Consider the following 16,109-nt stretch of genomic DNA (forward strand, 5'->3'; position numbering starts at 1 on the left):
AATTCATTTCACAAAGTTATTTTTTGAAAAGTTTCAAGTGTTTTGTAATTTTTAGAAAATAAAATTCATATCCAACAACCACTTGATGTGTAACCTCTATTTAATTCAGACGGACCTTGTGCTAAACATGCATTTCCCTTGTTTAGGTTTCTATATTACGACAGTGACGTTTAACTAGATTAATATATTAACATGCTACATAATCCCCATAGATGATCTACAACATTGGTACAGAGTCCCCACAGTCCTTTATAACAATACCACCTCGTCCTGTAAGATTAGACCAGAACAGTTGTTTCCAGGTAAATTCCGCTGAACGTTCCTAGTCTCTGTAGATGTCCGAAGCCTGGAATCCATCGTGGTGTGTGTCGTGCGAGGTGTTTGATCCGCTGAAACAAGGAAATAAATCATGTCGGATTGATCTGTGCTTCTAACGTTTAAATAACATCTTCGTTGCAGACTTTAATCTGGAGCACACTTTGTGATGGCGGGTAAGGTACTTCATCCGCTTAAACGAAGAAAACAAAATCTTGAACTGTGATACTATGATAACATTACATCTTCGTTGCGGACTATATATATATGTGTTTGAAATCCTTGGATTTCCACACAGTTTTAACGGATTTCGAAGTAATTATATAACACCTTTTATATCACACCCTGTTGAAAGTGTAGTGGGGATGTTCCTGTTTGTACATTGACAGGGTAAGCTGACCAGTTAAGCTTGTCACTTTGTTGTGTATGGTGTGTGTTTACCTGTCACTGTGACCCTAGTTGTACTTCATTCACGTGCCCTGTCTGTGTTGATGTTTTTGTCGTGTAGTTGTCGCTTGCTTTCTCGTGAGAGTCCGTCTTACCTGTGTACCTCTGTGAATCCTGTGTTGTGATTGGTCGTTAAGTTTCGTATTGTGTGATAAATTCAGGGTTTTACTTGAATACTTGGCAATATGAATGGTTGAGCTCCTGCCTGCTGCCACTTTCCCTTCTCATGTATCACTGAGAGTTAGGTTAGGTTTTAGGTATATAGCATTAGGAGTGGGCCGGGATGGGTTTAGTTTCGTAGATATAGTCGGGGTATGGGGGTCGGTATATGTAGAATGTAGGATTATTTGTTTGCTAGGCCTATGCTGATTGTCTATTTTCATGTTATTTGTTATAAATATTTATGTCATGCATAATAAATTACTGTTATTCAAGTGTCTGTTCTTCCTCTCCCTAACAAGCATGGATAAATACCAAATCGAACATGGGTTACATCGGTAGACAGTGGCTAGTCGAATGCTGTTTGTCTGCGTACAAACCGGGCCAAACACGCACCTGTTACAAAAGCATTGTCTCTGTTTCTGTCATCGTTAGTTACATATAATTCCAATAACAAAATATTAAGGTGAATCGACTGTACTTTCCGACGTGATACATGTTAGTTTATATCTGCATAACCTTTACCAATCATTGTTATTGATAATTCATCTACTTTTATATATAACAAAAATAGGTACCTGGTGTCTTCATACAACTTGTTAATTAACTAAAGTACATTATTTTGCACTAATTGCACAAATATATATTAAAAATCGACGTTGACGCGTACATTTAACAATGCACTTTTCCTGTTACGTATGAACATCCTAGAAAATATCCTTATTGTGTTAACATACAATATCAAAGTGCTACAGGAAAAAGACAATGCTCCTTTTAGTCGTGCTAATAATAAATGTTGGTGATTTGTGATAACATATAAGAATAATCAAAATAAAAGTTTGCTTGTATAACACAAGGAATCGAGATTAGGCATTCTTCAGCAAATCTGGCACGTTGATGGATAACAACAATTATTAATCATTTCACTGTATTGAAATGTTTAGGCATTTCAACGCGTCCAAATGATGGAGATCAACGATATTTATTGATGTTTATTATTACAAGAAAGGATTATTTATAATTGATCAATCACATCAATACATTATTGGCATACCTGTCCAAATGTTCCTTCCGCTTTCACTATGAGCCACACAGAATAGCCTAGAGATGGTAATATGGACGACATTGTAAAACACCATCTTATAGCCCGGGCATATACAGTACATATTGTTATCAGAGCAGAATTAACCTAGGTTTAAAATTTTGAAATGCCAAATATCAAATTGATTTCAATGATAATTCAAACAGTACCTGTAATCCGTAAAGTTCAACAATATAATTCAATTGCAAAATTAAATGATTTTTGTATTACAAATGAACGGTATAGCGTTGCCATAGTGCTGGTTTTCATTTTGGATCTTTTTGATAATTCGTTATTATATGTTTCTCTTTGATTTTGACGTACATATCTGGTTTTTTTTGTTTGTTTTTTTGTTTTTTGTTTTTGTTTTTTGTTATGCTAACCGGTTACTTGGTCACCGGATTTTCCCGAATTGCCGATTTGACATTTCTAGAGAATCCTATGAACTTATGAAACGGTACATTAAGACCAGGTTTTCATATCATTCTTCTGTTAGTGTTTCCTTGAACTAAAATATATGTTTCCATACATTTAAATTACGTTTTTAAATCATTCATCAGCCGATGTTTTCATGAACTATAATATATACCGTAAGAAAAAACGGCATAATGAAGGCTGTACTTATACGGACGATGTAAGGAAGTGGCCGATTGCGCATCAGGCGGACATCACGATCTATCCTGTGTGTACCTGTACAGATTGAGGAAAATCCTTGCAAATTAACAATTTACATTCCTTAAATAGCTAATTTTCAAGAATAAATTAGCCAACTACCTAGAAACAACGGGCAACACAATTCAATAACGTGTAACTAACGTTTCGAGATAATCATACTAATACATTATGATAATTTTAGAACCGTCGTGTAACATAAATTCAAAACGTAACTGATAATTTTGACTGAGGAAAAATTGGCATGAACAAACTTGATTGAAGTACAAGAAAAGATAACCAGGTATTGTTTGATCTGATTCATCAATGAATCCGCCATGTAGCATCAATATGAATGAAACAAGTGTCTATGCGTTCAAGAAATGAATATTGAAGATTCAACTGCAAAATTGTGTAAGTGGTTATCAGAACAGTTTGATATCCAAAGTATCCTAGTATTAATTTTGGGGCTCAAATACTATACAATGCTTTGGTGACAGTGCGTGTTCATTTTTGTTGGAGGAGTTGTACACATATTCGAGAAATATTTAAAATTCTTGCCTTCCCAACAAATGGATGGATTTTCACCTAATCTTATTGGGGTCTTAAGTTATACACCAACGCAGCAATCAGAGAATATATAAAATATAATCACCAGCATTTCGTTAGTATACAAAAAGCCATACTATCCAAGAAAGACGAGAATGGGCAAGACTGTCAATTTCTCTGGATTTTAAACATTTGCTTCTATCAATATTTCCAACAACATCATTATCAACGCTGAGAAGACATCTAATTAAATAATTCTTGTAATAACTCAGACAAGATTCTGATACGTACCATAAATCCAGGCAAACATGATACACTCAGCCATACATATCAACATGACACTCCAGGTTCCGGTGTACCAGTTCACCAGCAGAAATATGTAGACACAAGCCTATTTAGAGCACAGACTAATTTTTAGGTCATTTCTTATTACATTCGTGTGGAGCCCCTACTTTATCTGAAAGAATTTATAGCAATGCACTAAAAGTTTATAAATAATGGCTACATGGTTTATGATTACAGGTACGTATATGGATAAAATTTACACTTCTCGAACATAATGTAATATTGTATTCACCAAGAGAAAATGTAGTACAGATTGAACAATACTGTTAACCAGACTTTTGTCCTTTTTTGCTTCGTTAACAGAAAAAAAAAAATGCTGAGATAAGAATGCATCCAAAAGTGCACTATTCGCTGAAATACTTCGGTTTCTTGTTGGATCATCAATGGGCGACTACCACGTAGCGTTTACGTCATGACCAATTCGATACCAAAAGTGTGATTCCGAAAAGGGGATGCTTTGTCGGATGTTGATAGAAAACAAATAAACAAAAATATACATCATACATTTTTATATGAATTAATGTTAGAAATCATTGAATGAGTTCTGTATATCATTGTTACTCAAATAAGCGCACCTTCAGTAATACCGATTTTATTTATAAGGTTAATTTCTTAACAGAAAAATCCGATATTCAAGATTACTTACCTTTTCAATGAGCTGTGTTGAATGATCTACCATGCTAAATATTATTTACCTGTGTAGCGAGCGGTAAGCTCAGAAGAAACATCATAAAACTGACAATAGCCAACAGAGGGATCCTTCGATTTTTCAATAGCTTCGGGAATATTTCCTCCACGATCATCAAAAATGGTTCTGTAAGTATCGCCTAAAAATTAGTCACATACATGAAGCAATGTTAATATCTAAACAAATTGAAATAGTAATAAAATTTTAAAATCAATTATTTTCAATAAAAATTTATTTAGAAATGAAAACATGACGAGAAAAAACAAATTTTACTTCTTTTATATTATTTTTGGTTTCACGAAATTATTTGTTGACATTAAAAAATGATGTCAGGAAATAACAGATATTACCATTGCATCCAACCCAGGTAGTAGAAGTACCAAGTAAATGATGGCACACCAAAGTTGGGGTAAGGGGAAATAACTCCATGCCTTGGGATAGGCTATAAATCCAATGGAAAAACCACCTAAATGACGATAAATAAAATAAAAAAAGTTAATCATCAATGAATGAATATTACTACATTGAAACACAATATGAAAGTTATTAATTCGGTAAAAAGGAGGATTGGTGCTATTAAAACAGCTGACTGTCATGACTCTTGCAAAGAAAGTCTAGTCTAAAGAAAAGTTTGATATTTTTAAAATATATAATTATAATCGCTTTACAGGACATTATGTATCTATAGGTCACCAATGATAAAGCAACGCAGACTCGTTCTAAATAAGATTGCACATCTAGACAGTTAAGCTAACCTGAGGTCATCATATCTGCGATTGGCACACCGATCTCCTCTGACATTACACCAAGTACGGAAAACACCACGAGGCTATTGACTAGTCCGAAGGTCAAGGTCGCCGTTGTTGATAGTATCGACGATCAGTAATGCATTTATAAGTTATAAAGAGGATATCCATTGTTTCTTAATGAATAATAGTTATATTTCCACCAAGTGGGATGAAACGAATGTCCCATCACATATCGGATTGTATTCTGTATAATCAAATATGTTGTAGAGACTGGGTTTCACTCGTAGTTGTGTACGATTCCTGAGCAGCAGGAACAAGGGAAGGTGGGGGTTGATCATTATTTGTTGATAATAGAATATGGGAGATCATTCGATTCATATTGATGATGGATTTGCCGTAGTTAATAAGTGTCAGAAAAATTAAGATAGCAGACGACGGATATTTTACAATGTTATGTTAATGTAATTAGAGCATGCTGAATGAAGGAAGATAATCTTTGTTTTGATATTTCAAAAACAGGCAGTTACATCAAAGGCAATATTTTAAACTCCAAATACTTTACTTTGACTGGTCAAAACCGCGTACTTGAAATCACTGTTATTCGCGAGTTTTGTTAAACAATCAGTGACACATACCGTAATGCATTTGTCCGGAATTTGTTGTGTGCTCCCATCATCATAAGTCCTCCCCAGCCTGGACCCAGAGTTAAAAATGTTTGAAATTTATATTATTTGAACTTTTCTCCAAATTTTCATATCTAGTGTTTAAATTCATTTTCATGAAAGCGAGAAGGGCAGTGGAGATGTATGTTTTACTTAGTAAAAGTAGAAATGACAATAACATTGCATCTTGTCGTCACGTGGATTCATCCAGAAATATTCGAGACAAGTACACTGCCATCCATTAGTTCCAAATCACATTACAAATTTTCAAATTCATTAAATATAATTATGATATTTTGCTTTGTATTTTTTTCTTAAACCTCTCATCACAATGCTTTTATACTCTGTGGATAGTTGATACGATCCTTAAAAAGCAACATGTTTTGCAATATTATGTCTTTTTAGAAATTTTGACAAATTGAGAGCATATTTTCACAGAGTAACACAAAGGGAAATGTTTATCGAGTATGATGTTATGGTTCATTTGTAAAAAAAATAGTTTTTTTTATGTTTATTTGGACATCTTGGAAAATAGGTTCCTTCCTTGACCCTCCCTGAAGCCTGGTCGATGTGGCTAATTTTTCATGAAAAATTGCCATTGCCGCTGACAAATTAATAATCTTAACTACGAAATTGCAACGTTTATGTTTGTGATGCACTCATAATGATTCAAAAATTCAAAAGATTGTGTATAAACTTTTATGGAAGACAGTATAATTAGGAATTCAAGGCATTGCTTAGTGCGAAATGTTTTAGGGGTGAATCAATTTGAATTCTATAATTCTAATAAGTCTATTTTGAAGAGAAAAGTAAGAAAACAGTACGATACGGTACATTTATAGTACCAAATGTTCTGTCCTGTACACTCCTTGCAAGCGTTTTTTCTAAGAACGTATTGTGTGCGAGGGTGTGGTAGTGTGTGTGCGTGTGTGCGTATGTTCATGTTAATACCTTGCCCAAACTGGTGACACTTTTCACAATAGTGATGGCGGCAATTAGTCGCATTAGGAACAGGAAAGCCACGGATACAATACTGATTGTTCCAAGGACGTTAATTCCTTCAGATATTCTCAAGATGTGATATCTGATGAAGAAAAACAGTTAAGTGATGAAACTCTTTTAGATGCAAGTTCAACATGCAGTTTCAATGTAAAAAAAACAGCTAGGGATTTTAAAAGCCGAAAAACAACTCTTGTATTACACACTCTCAGCCAGAATTTGTCCACGGAATCCACCGGATGGTATACGGTCTCGTTCTTTACAGGTTTTATCGTCCAGGAGGTAAGGTTCTGGAAATTGCAATGCTAAACGTGTAAAAATATATGAATCAATTATTTTTATAATACTAAGGCGTCTAACAACATTTTTTATAGTTGGCCTATTCACTCTTGCTTTATAGGTATACAAACTTTAATTGCTAAACAATTTGCACAATTTAGCCCTCTTCTAAAACACCATTCTTGCAAGTATTTATAAGTGAACATAATTATCGCATTGCTATAAAATGTTAACTCCATATACTCCTGAGCAGTTGTTAATAAAATGATTATTTTGAAGAACTCAAAGAACATTTTAATAAAACATCCGTTCCTCAAAAAATCATATATTATCTTTTTTTTCATTTTTATACAAATAAACACACATGTATTACCATGAATGTGTAATTTTCTAAACTTGAGGTGTACAAGGACACGCCGGGGTATTCCAGTCATTGTCACAGTTAGTCCATGGCAGGACTGCTGTAAACGAGTTAATGAAATACTCCAATGCCCAGACCTCTAGGATGATTGTATTAATACCGGAAATACAATTTATCACTGCTATAGCGATGCCTATTCCTGAAAGACAGATTATTATCTTATCAACACAACATAATACAGCTGAATGTATACAGTAAAATTTATGTGGTGTTTCAAAGAAAAGGCAGTCGTGACACAATTAAATTGTACTACTGTATTAGTCTCGACTTCGTATCTGAACAAACTTGTGAATTTGACATACAGGAACATATTTTCCGAGTGTGGCAGTGCATCACAGATATTTTACAATAGTTACATCTTGCCAGGAGATCGGATGTTTACTATCGGTCGATCCACTACTACTTAAGGGCTTCTTATGTGTATTCACAATAGAAATGTTTTGTTATTTTCAGTCATAGTATCGGTATTTTAACTCTGAATTGAAAATGATTCTACCTTTCAATATCGGACAAATGTCCCAAAATCTCCACGGTCCTTTTCCAGAATACTGAGACAGCGCTAGTTCTAGGAAGTACAGTGGAAATCCGCACACCAGCATCAGGAGGATGTAGACGATTACGAAAGAACCTAGAATAGATATTTATTGATTAATACATAACTGGTTACTTTCTTTTATCAGATCATATTAAATGAACCTTCCTTAAATTATATAATCCTTCCCTATGGAAAGTTTTAAGTTTAAGGAATATTGATAAAGCTTGTCCCAGGCAAATCAACTGAATTATGAAATTTAGATCAATTGTAACTTTGGGCGTTGATTTCTGCAAAGCAAAATGAAAAGTTAAATAAAATGAAATAAAAAAAGAACAAAATCACTACCATATTCATAATTCAAAGTAACGAAAGTAAAAGTGAATAAAACAGAGCGACAAATGCAAGCGTATAATAGAACACGTTTAGTCTTTCTTGAACATTCAAAATGATTAAAAAAATTCTCAAAACATCTACAAAGGAATCGAATGCTATTTGGTCATGCCTTTGGTCTGCTGGTGCAATATATTCCTATTTTGATTACATTTAACCAGAATCACTCACAAAGATTACCAACATTATTTGGATGCTTATAACAACATTTGGGTTATTGTGCTACCTTTCATTAAGAATGGCATCATTGTCTGAATATTATGAATATTAACTCTGAATCGGGCAATTTCGTCGCTCATTCGACACATACTGAAAGTTTCTTTAAAATGTAGCAAAGTTGAATTAAATAAGATATTTTAAAACCGTTTAAATATAACTACTCAAAAGATAATTTTGTCAGTATGTGTTCATGTCATACCTACCTCCTCCGTTCCTGTAGGTAAGATACGGTACTCTCCAGAACTCCGGCATACCAATGGAATATCCCAGTAACGCCACAATGAACTCGACACGGGATGTCCATTTCACGCTGACCGCACTATTCTCCTCGATTGTATCAATAACTGAGACCTCTTAAAAATATATTTTAAAAAGAGGATTCCAAAAATTGTTATACAACCAAGTAGAAATCTTACTGATAATGCTGCTACTAAGTTATCCAGAGTTTGACTGGTCCACAAGTGGTCTGCCGAGTGCTGGCTAGTCAAACTCTTACACACGGATTAAGATAGTCTTGTCAACGGAACAGACCAATATTCAATTGTTTCTCACATACTTTAACAATGACCTCGTAGGTCTCTCTCAAATTAATTTCTAACATTGGAGAAGACTCGTCATATCTATTTTGGTGATAATATTAACATACAGCTCACAAATATTTTGTCACTGTTTATATTGTATCGCTCATATATTTCGCGTGCGCAACTTCCCGAGCTCCACTATAACACGTAGAATTGTGTGTTGTATTGGACAAGTTTTAATAATGCATGAGTTTGAAAACTTTAAAATATGCACTTGTTATCTAACCCAAATTAACTGATTAAAATTGCAATTTAAATGCGTAATTGCTGCAGCTAATCAAGTAAGGAGGAAGTAACACGTTCCGCCAGCCTCTCCGGTTACAGCTCACATATCATTTAAGTATTATTCTGCACCGCGTGTTCCGTAGTTTCAATTACAAGTATTTGTGTATTTAAAGATACAAAAGGCCTTTTCTGTGATTACGTCAATTAATATTGTCCCGTTAGCTGTTCCTGATACGGCTCGCATTTAAGTATTATTATGCACCGGATCTTTCGTTGATACATATGTATATATATCATATATTTTTATATATGTATATACAAATTTAATTTTGATATCGATACATAGAATTTTCTATCGTCAAGCAAAGCAAATTGCATTTGTATCTGATCTAATGGGAAGGGATTGATATTCCCCTTGTATAGCTCGTGTCACTTAAGTATTCTGTACATGTACCACGTAATTAGATATGCACAGACTTCTCATCGTGTACTCGTCTTCTTATTATTAGATGCTCAGTTGTAACTTATATCATAGTAAGGGAAATCTAAGCAGAAAACCGATAACCTGTCCTACGAAACTTCGAGTTTGTATAGCAAATCCAAATTATAGGAAGAAAAACACTAATAGAATAAATTGCAAGAACCTTTCTTCCAGCTGAGAGATTCATGGACTTTGTTGAAATACATCAGTATTTAAGTCATGCGTCAAGAGACATAGTTTAAATACAGCGCCTATTACTGGACAACGGTCAGTCCAGAGGAAAACTATTAAGCTAGACAAAGTGAAAACCAGACCAATACATTGATTACAACGCATTTATATTACGTATATCATTACTTACTAGGTACCCGTGGATGCCTTCGAGTGATAAAACTGGTGAATTGCAGAGTCAACTAGAGTAACGATGACTATAATGATATTGATACACAACAAATCCTGTTAGTCTTTTTTTTTTAAATCTAAATTTAATTCGTTTCAATCGTTTGAAAGTAACAGTATCAGCAAATAAATTAGGCTGTGTTATTTAGAATCTTACAAAATTTTCAAATTTACCTTTTCTAGAACAGGCAAGGTCCATAGGGTATGGTATCAAAATGGGAAGTAGCTGGCTGCAAGTCTTGGGCTGGTAGGTCAAGTCTTCTGCTGGTACCCCAGATGGAGATTCCTACAAGAAAAAGACATGAGAACTGAATCAATTTTGAAATGTAAATTTAAATATCTTAATAAACTTTGAACCTAGACTTATGGCTTTTGGTTATACTCAAGAAGGGTTATTGTGCTACTGAGAGATATAAACAAATAGTATATAGTTTGAAGATAAGGGGGAGATAACTCAGGGCTATCTCCCCAACCCCCCTTTTTCTGCACGTTATGTTAAAAAACTAGGATTAGAGCAATTATATAGACAAAAGAGCCAAAACACAGACACTGAAATAAAGACATGAGACTGTACAAACAGTACAACACCCAAATGATGGGATTACACAATGTTTACATTAAACCAGCGGTGATGATAGACAGAGATATAGGGAATGACTGCTGAAGTGCTTAAACCATGGGGGGGGGGGGGGGGGGGGGGGGGGGGGGGTAGATGTCTGCCAGTCAAGTGTCCAGCTTGACCTTAATTGATGGGTTTACTGAAAGGAAACTCTGATTGGATACTTCTGTGTATATAAGGATCAATGCTCAGCCACTGAAACATACCAGAGACAGATTTTTGCAAAGGGAAAGAGAATTTTGGAACCCCAAAAAATGGTGAGTCCTAAGAAAAATGCCGGACGGTTTGAGAAAGGGAGAGACCCGTACTACAAAAAAGGGGAGAAAGTTGAGAGATGGACTCATTCTGACATGGACCAAGTCCCACAGTACGGTTACCAATGGAATTACAAGACCAGGTTGTGAATGCCCCAAAGTCCTCACCTGTAAATCTGACTTCTTCTCATAGACTGCTCCGTCCTACACCGATGGCCAAGGATGAACCACTGAGGTAAGTCGGAATAAACCTGAAATATAAAAACACATATACAGATATATGAAATTGAAAACCCCTACACATTCATTAAATGTATATTTGATGTTTAATAATGTGACATGTCTTTATTATACAGAGAGAGTGAGGAATACAAGACCAACAGAATTGTAAACATTGGAAAGATGCGAGACATGTGGAATGGTGGTGTACATCATCATAACATGGATACTCCATCATGAAAGGGTAATATGGACTTTGATTTTAAGACACAGGAGTGCCGGGGACTTGGGTGGCGAATAGGACTCAAATGCACAAAGTGTACATATGTGTCCAGTGTATACTCTCTATATGAAGGAAGGAAGAAACCAGGCAGGAAGGGGAGAGACACTGTGCAGATGAATTGTGCAGTGCAGGTTGGACTAACACAGACTAGAATTGGCAACTCGGCAATGCGACTAACTCTGATGAGTGCCAATATCCCTGCCCCCTCTGAGAGAGGAATGCAGAAGAGTGCTAATAAAGTATGTGACCAGATCGAGGAACTCAATAAGACTGACATGGGTGGACTTAGAAAGAGAATACGAGAGATCAACATACACCTAGGAAATCCACCAAACAAAGTGGACCTGATGGTCGATGCCACCTACAACAACCCAATATATTCCGGTGGAGGAAAGACTCCATTCCAGCCAGCATCACAGGTTATGTTCAGCACCATAGAACACAACACCAAGGACCAGTATGTGCTAGACCTTGTCACCAAGAACAAACTGTGCAATATATGGCCACCCTGTGACAGTGAACATAGCTCACACTGTAAAGGTAACTTACCTCTAGCCTCGTCGATTGGTAATGAACAAGCATACTGTTCTGAGAGTCTGGAGAATCTCAAAAGAGATGGCCTGGAAGTGGACAAGCTTGTTACTGACTCAGACACAGGTGCGTTCAAGGCTGCTGACAAGAGATACAAATGTGGTACATCATGTACAAAGCCACAACACTATCTGGACCCCATTCATCTCACAAGGAATTTTAGAAAAAAACATGTCAAAGTGTGTGAAACTTGAAGAAATAATGCCAGGATCCACTAGGAAAGAGCGACAAACAATCAAGAGAAGATTTACACTGGACTTAGCTGCTCGGTGTCAGGCAGAGTTGTCTCACCTTTATGACAGACACTGTGGGAGTCTTGTTCCTTTACAACGTGCGGCTCGTGGTGTCAGAGAGGCAATTGTGAAATGCTACCAAGGTAACCATTTTGAGTGTAAAACCAAATCACTTGTGTGTGCAGGGAGGAAAACAAATAACTGGCTAACAGACAACTTGTACTTACCAATTGATTTCAAGGTCAGTGATGAGGCAACTGTATCCAAAATTCTGATGGAGAAAGTTAATGCCCGTCTGGGTGACCAAGTTTTGGAAATGACCCTGTGGAACCTGACAACCCAAAAGGTAGAATCTGTGAACAGACGGTTAAAGCGGTCTCTTCCCTCAAGTGTGAACTTTACTCGTAACTTCTCCGGGAGAGCTCATAGGGCTGTGTATTCTGTGAACCATGGACCGGGCAATGCCATTAAAGAACTGTGTAGTGGAGTCGGGTGTCCTATCAAAGCTGGAAGCTCTGTGTCCAAGGACCTGGATACTGAACAGAAAAGACATTTATACAATAAAGCGCGAAGTCAATCAATCAAGTGCAAGATTCAGAAGAGAAATAAGAGACACAAAATATTCAAACTATATGACTGTAAAATTGATGAAGAAATTTATGTGAAGGACAGAGTTATGATTGAAAAAAAGAAATGAAACATTAAAATGTGAAGAACTTAAACATAATCTTTGTTGTTTTTTATGTGAACAGAAACATATCTAGACAGACAGACAGACAGACAGACATAGAGAGAGAGAGAGAGAGAGAGAGAGAGAGAGAGAGAGAGAGAGAGAGAGAGAGAGGACAAGACAGACAGACAGACACAGACAGACAGACACAGACAGACAGAATTATTTATTTGTAAAATAATGTACAATTGGCGGGTGACGGCTTGTGGTAGTGCGGATTCTGGTCCGTTTTATAACGCTACCATTGAAATACAAAACATTTATTTGAAATACATAATAAATGTCTTACTTACCTGCTGATCACAGTATACACTTCGGAACATGGCAACCTGAATACCTGTTCTGCAACTGGCAGTGATTTCTGGCCTGGTAAGCTTCATGTGTCTCGATGACTATGTGTTGTATATTGAAACAAAGTTTGTTCTGGCACAAATGACTGACCTCCAATATCTTGCCCTCACCGTCTTTCCTCGGGAAATCATCCTTCAGCCATCTATAATTGACCATCAGTGACAAACGATGCACTCTCTCTGTCGTCCGGTGTCCGTTTGGCCATCTAACAACAACACGTCCGTAACCTCCCTGGTCTCTGGCCCCTCTCCACACTCTACAAGGGTCCATATTTCCATTTTAATATCCACCTGAGTCTAATTTCTTCTCTAAATTCTGCCAAAATACCTCCATGATGAAAATCACACCTAAAAGTGTGCACTTGGGTCCCATCATCCAGGGACGCTGAATGGCATAAAACGTCATATCCGGTAGCTACCTATAGGGACGCGGAACCAAATGATTTCCCATAGACGATAGTGTTAACGTTTACCACTGTCCTGCTTAAATGGAGTTTTCAACTCTCGTCCACTAACCATAATTTTGAAGAATGACATATCAGACACCTGTAAATTAAATATTTAAAAATTCTACCAATTTGAACTTTTTTTTATATGGGGGCCACCATCTTGTATTGAAATCAGCACCAAAAGTTCACCTAAATTTACAACAAATTACACACCTAATGAACTCCCACACACAAAAACAGCCTGGAACAAAATTTAATTTTTTTTTTTATATATTTTACATCTACATATATTGCCAAGCCCACACATAAAATTTTGGAAATTTATTTCACCTGGATATCCAATCAGTAGGCCACGACACATTCACCTTCCTATTAAATCTTCTGCCCAAACGCGGAAAACCCACAATCTATTTTTGATTTGGTTCTGTGGTCCCTATAGAGGCAGGGAATATATTTGTTAATATCTCTAAAACGGACCAATCTAAAATCAACAAATTTTAATAGTATTTTCTTCACCATGAAATCACCATCCAACTAAATTTCAACAACCGGACTCCATTTCAGAGTTAAAGCAATCATGTTAACAAAATAGTACTTCGGGTTCACAAAATACCTAAAATGGCACTCATTGTTTATGTCGTGTCAAAGTATATGTAGATACTGCATTAAGCACAATGAGGATATAGAGGAATGTTGTTGGCGCTAAAAGTACTTAAATAAGATTACCGCTAAAATATGCGCATTTAAAGAAATGCAATGATGTTTAAAAACCAAAGTACCCGGATGCTCTGATAGGATCTATGTTATCTTCCAGCTAAACCCAAAATGATAGATAATCCTATAATATTACCAAATCTGTAAATCATTCTTGATAACCAGAACCGAAAGGCATGATCAGATAGTTAACTTAAACAGTATAACATTATTACTTCTCGTATCAATTCCAAAACAAAAACAAAAACCAAAATTTTAAGAATCATATACTGTGGAAGGCGATCATCGCAAAATCCTTTTGTTGCCACATTGTTACTGTAGCATGGTGTAGTTGGAGTGCAATGGAGCGGTCATCTATCCAATAATTGGACACGACCGACGTTGCTGAAATGCCCATACCAGTGTTACGGGAGAGTATCAATTGTAATCATATCAGATTTTTATATGGAGTATTAGTAAGTTGATTACTAGGATTTTTTTTAGAACTTTTTTTGATAACGGCCAAATACATCGAAAAAACACCCCGTACTTATTCAGACCACTTAGCGAATAAATACGTCATGGCAATATTGAAATCAATATCAAGCATTCGTTATTTGTATTTATATGTTCTGATATTGAAACAAATTATTGAAGTCTTAATAGTTATATAAATACACAACTTATTGATTAAATTATCATGACTTTTGTATTGACTACATGGTAGACATATACTTCTATATACCACTTTTGTAGAATGTAAAGGACTCGTGTATTTGATATAAAGAAATATTGAAATCACTGATTCGCTGTTAATTTTTTACATGCATCCAAAACTAACCCCCACCGTTCTTAAAGTTTGAAACGGTACCCTCCATAATTCCTACAAATTAAATAGAATATTGCTGTAATTTTACAACCAACTATTAATGTAACTATTCATCTAGAATGAGTGTGCATTATGCCTATAACAGTAGAATTAGCACCCATGATATGGCATTGACACTTGAGAATAGTATAGGTTTAAGTGTTTTTGACGGGAACGGACATTTCCATCTCCTGGTATTTTATAACACTTTCTTCTAATACAGCTTAATGTAATTAAGTGTCTTAAAAAGGTTTTCATTTTCCATCGTAAGTGTGGACTTTCATTCGGTGTGGTCGTAAGCTGTCGTAATCCAGGAATCTTTAAAAATTCCAGTTTTTTTTCTCTTTGTCATTGAAATGAGATTCCTAAACACCCGATGAAAAGTCAATGAGAAATAGCCATCCACCGATCCAGATACAATGAATATTAATTGGACCATGAGAAAAAAAACCAAAAAAACCGCAAAGCTCTAATAGCTTAATGTCATTTCACGCAGAGATAAGACTTATATGGTCATAGAAAGGACGTTAAATAATAAAGCAACAAGGACTAATAAAGGTATCGGAAGAATGAATACCAAGGAATGACATAAAAATCGAAACGTTAATGTAAGCGAAACGCTTATTTGAGGTACAGGTTTTTGTA

The 16,109-nt window shown here is 35.7% G+C and overlaps 1 protein-coding gene across 1 annotated transcript; it reads left to right on the forward strand.

Annotated features, from left to right (window-relative positions):
- Positions 1–11,516: 11,516 nt before the first annotated feature.
- On the forward strand, positions 11,517–12,335 carry LOC117332191. Its single transcript, XM_033891074.1, has one exon. The coding sequence runs from the start codon at positions 11,517–11,519 to the stop codon at positions 12,333–12,335; it is 819 nt and encodes a 272-aa protein (XP_033746965.1).
- The last annotated feature ends 3,774 nt before the right edge of the window (positions 12,336–16,109 follow it).

The sequence above is a fragment of the Pecten maximus genome, chromosome 8, assembly GCF_902652985.1.
Source record: "Pecten maximus chromosome 8, xPecMax1.1, whole genome shotgun sequence".
Lineage (NCBI taxonomy): Eukaryota > Metazoa > Mollusca > Bivalvia > Pectinida > Pectinidae > Pecten > Pecten maximus.

Excerpts from the sequence above, each read along its gene's own strand:
- LOC117332191 (XM_033891074.1), top strand. The coding sequence starts at position 11,517 with ATGGACTTTGATTTTAAGACACAGGAGTGCCGGGGACTTGGGTGGCGA.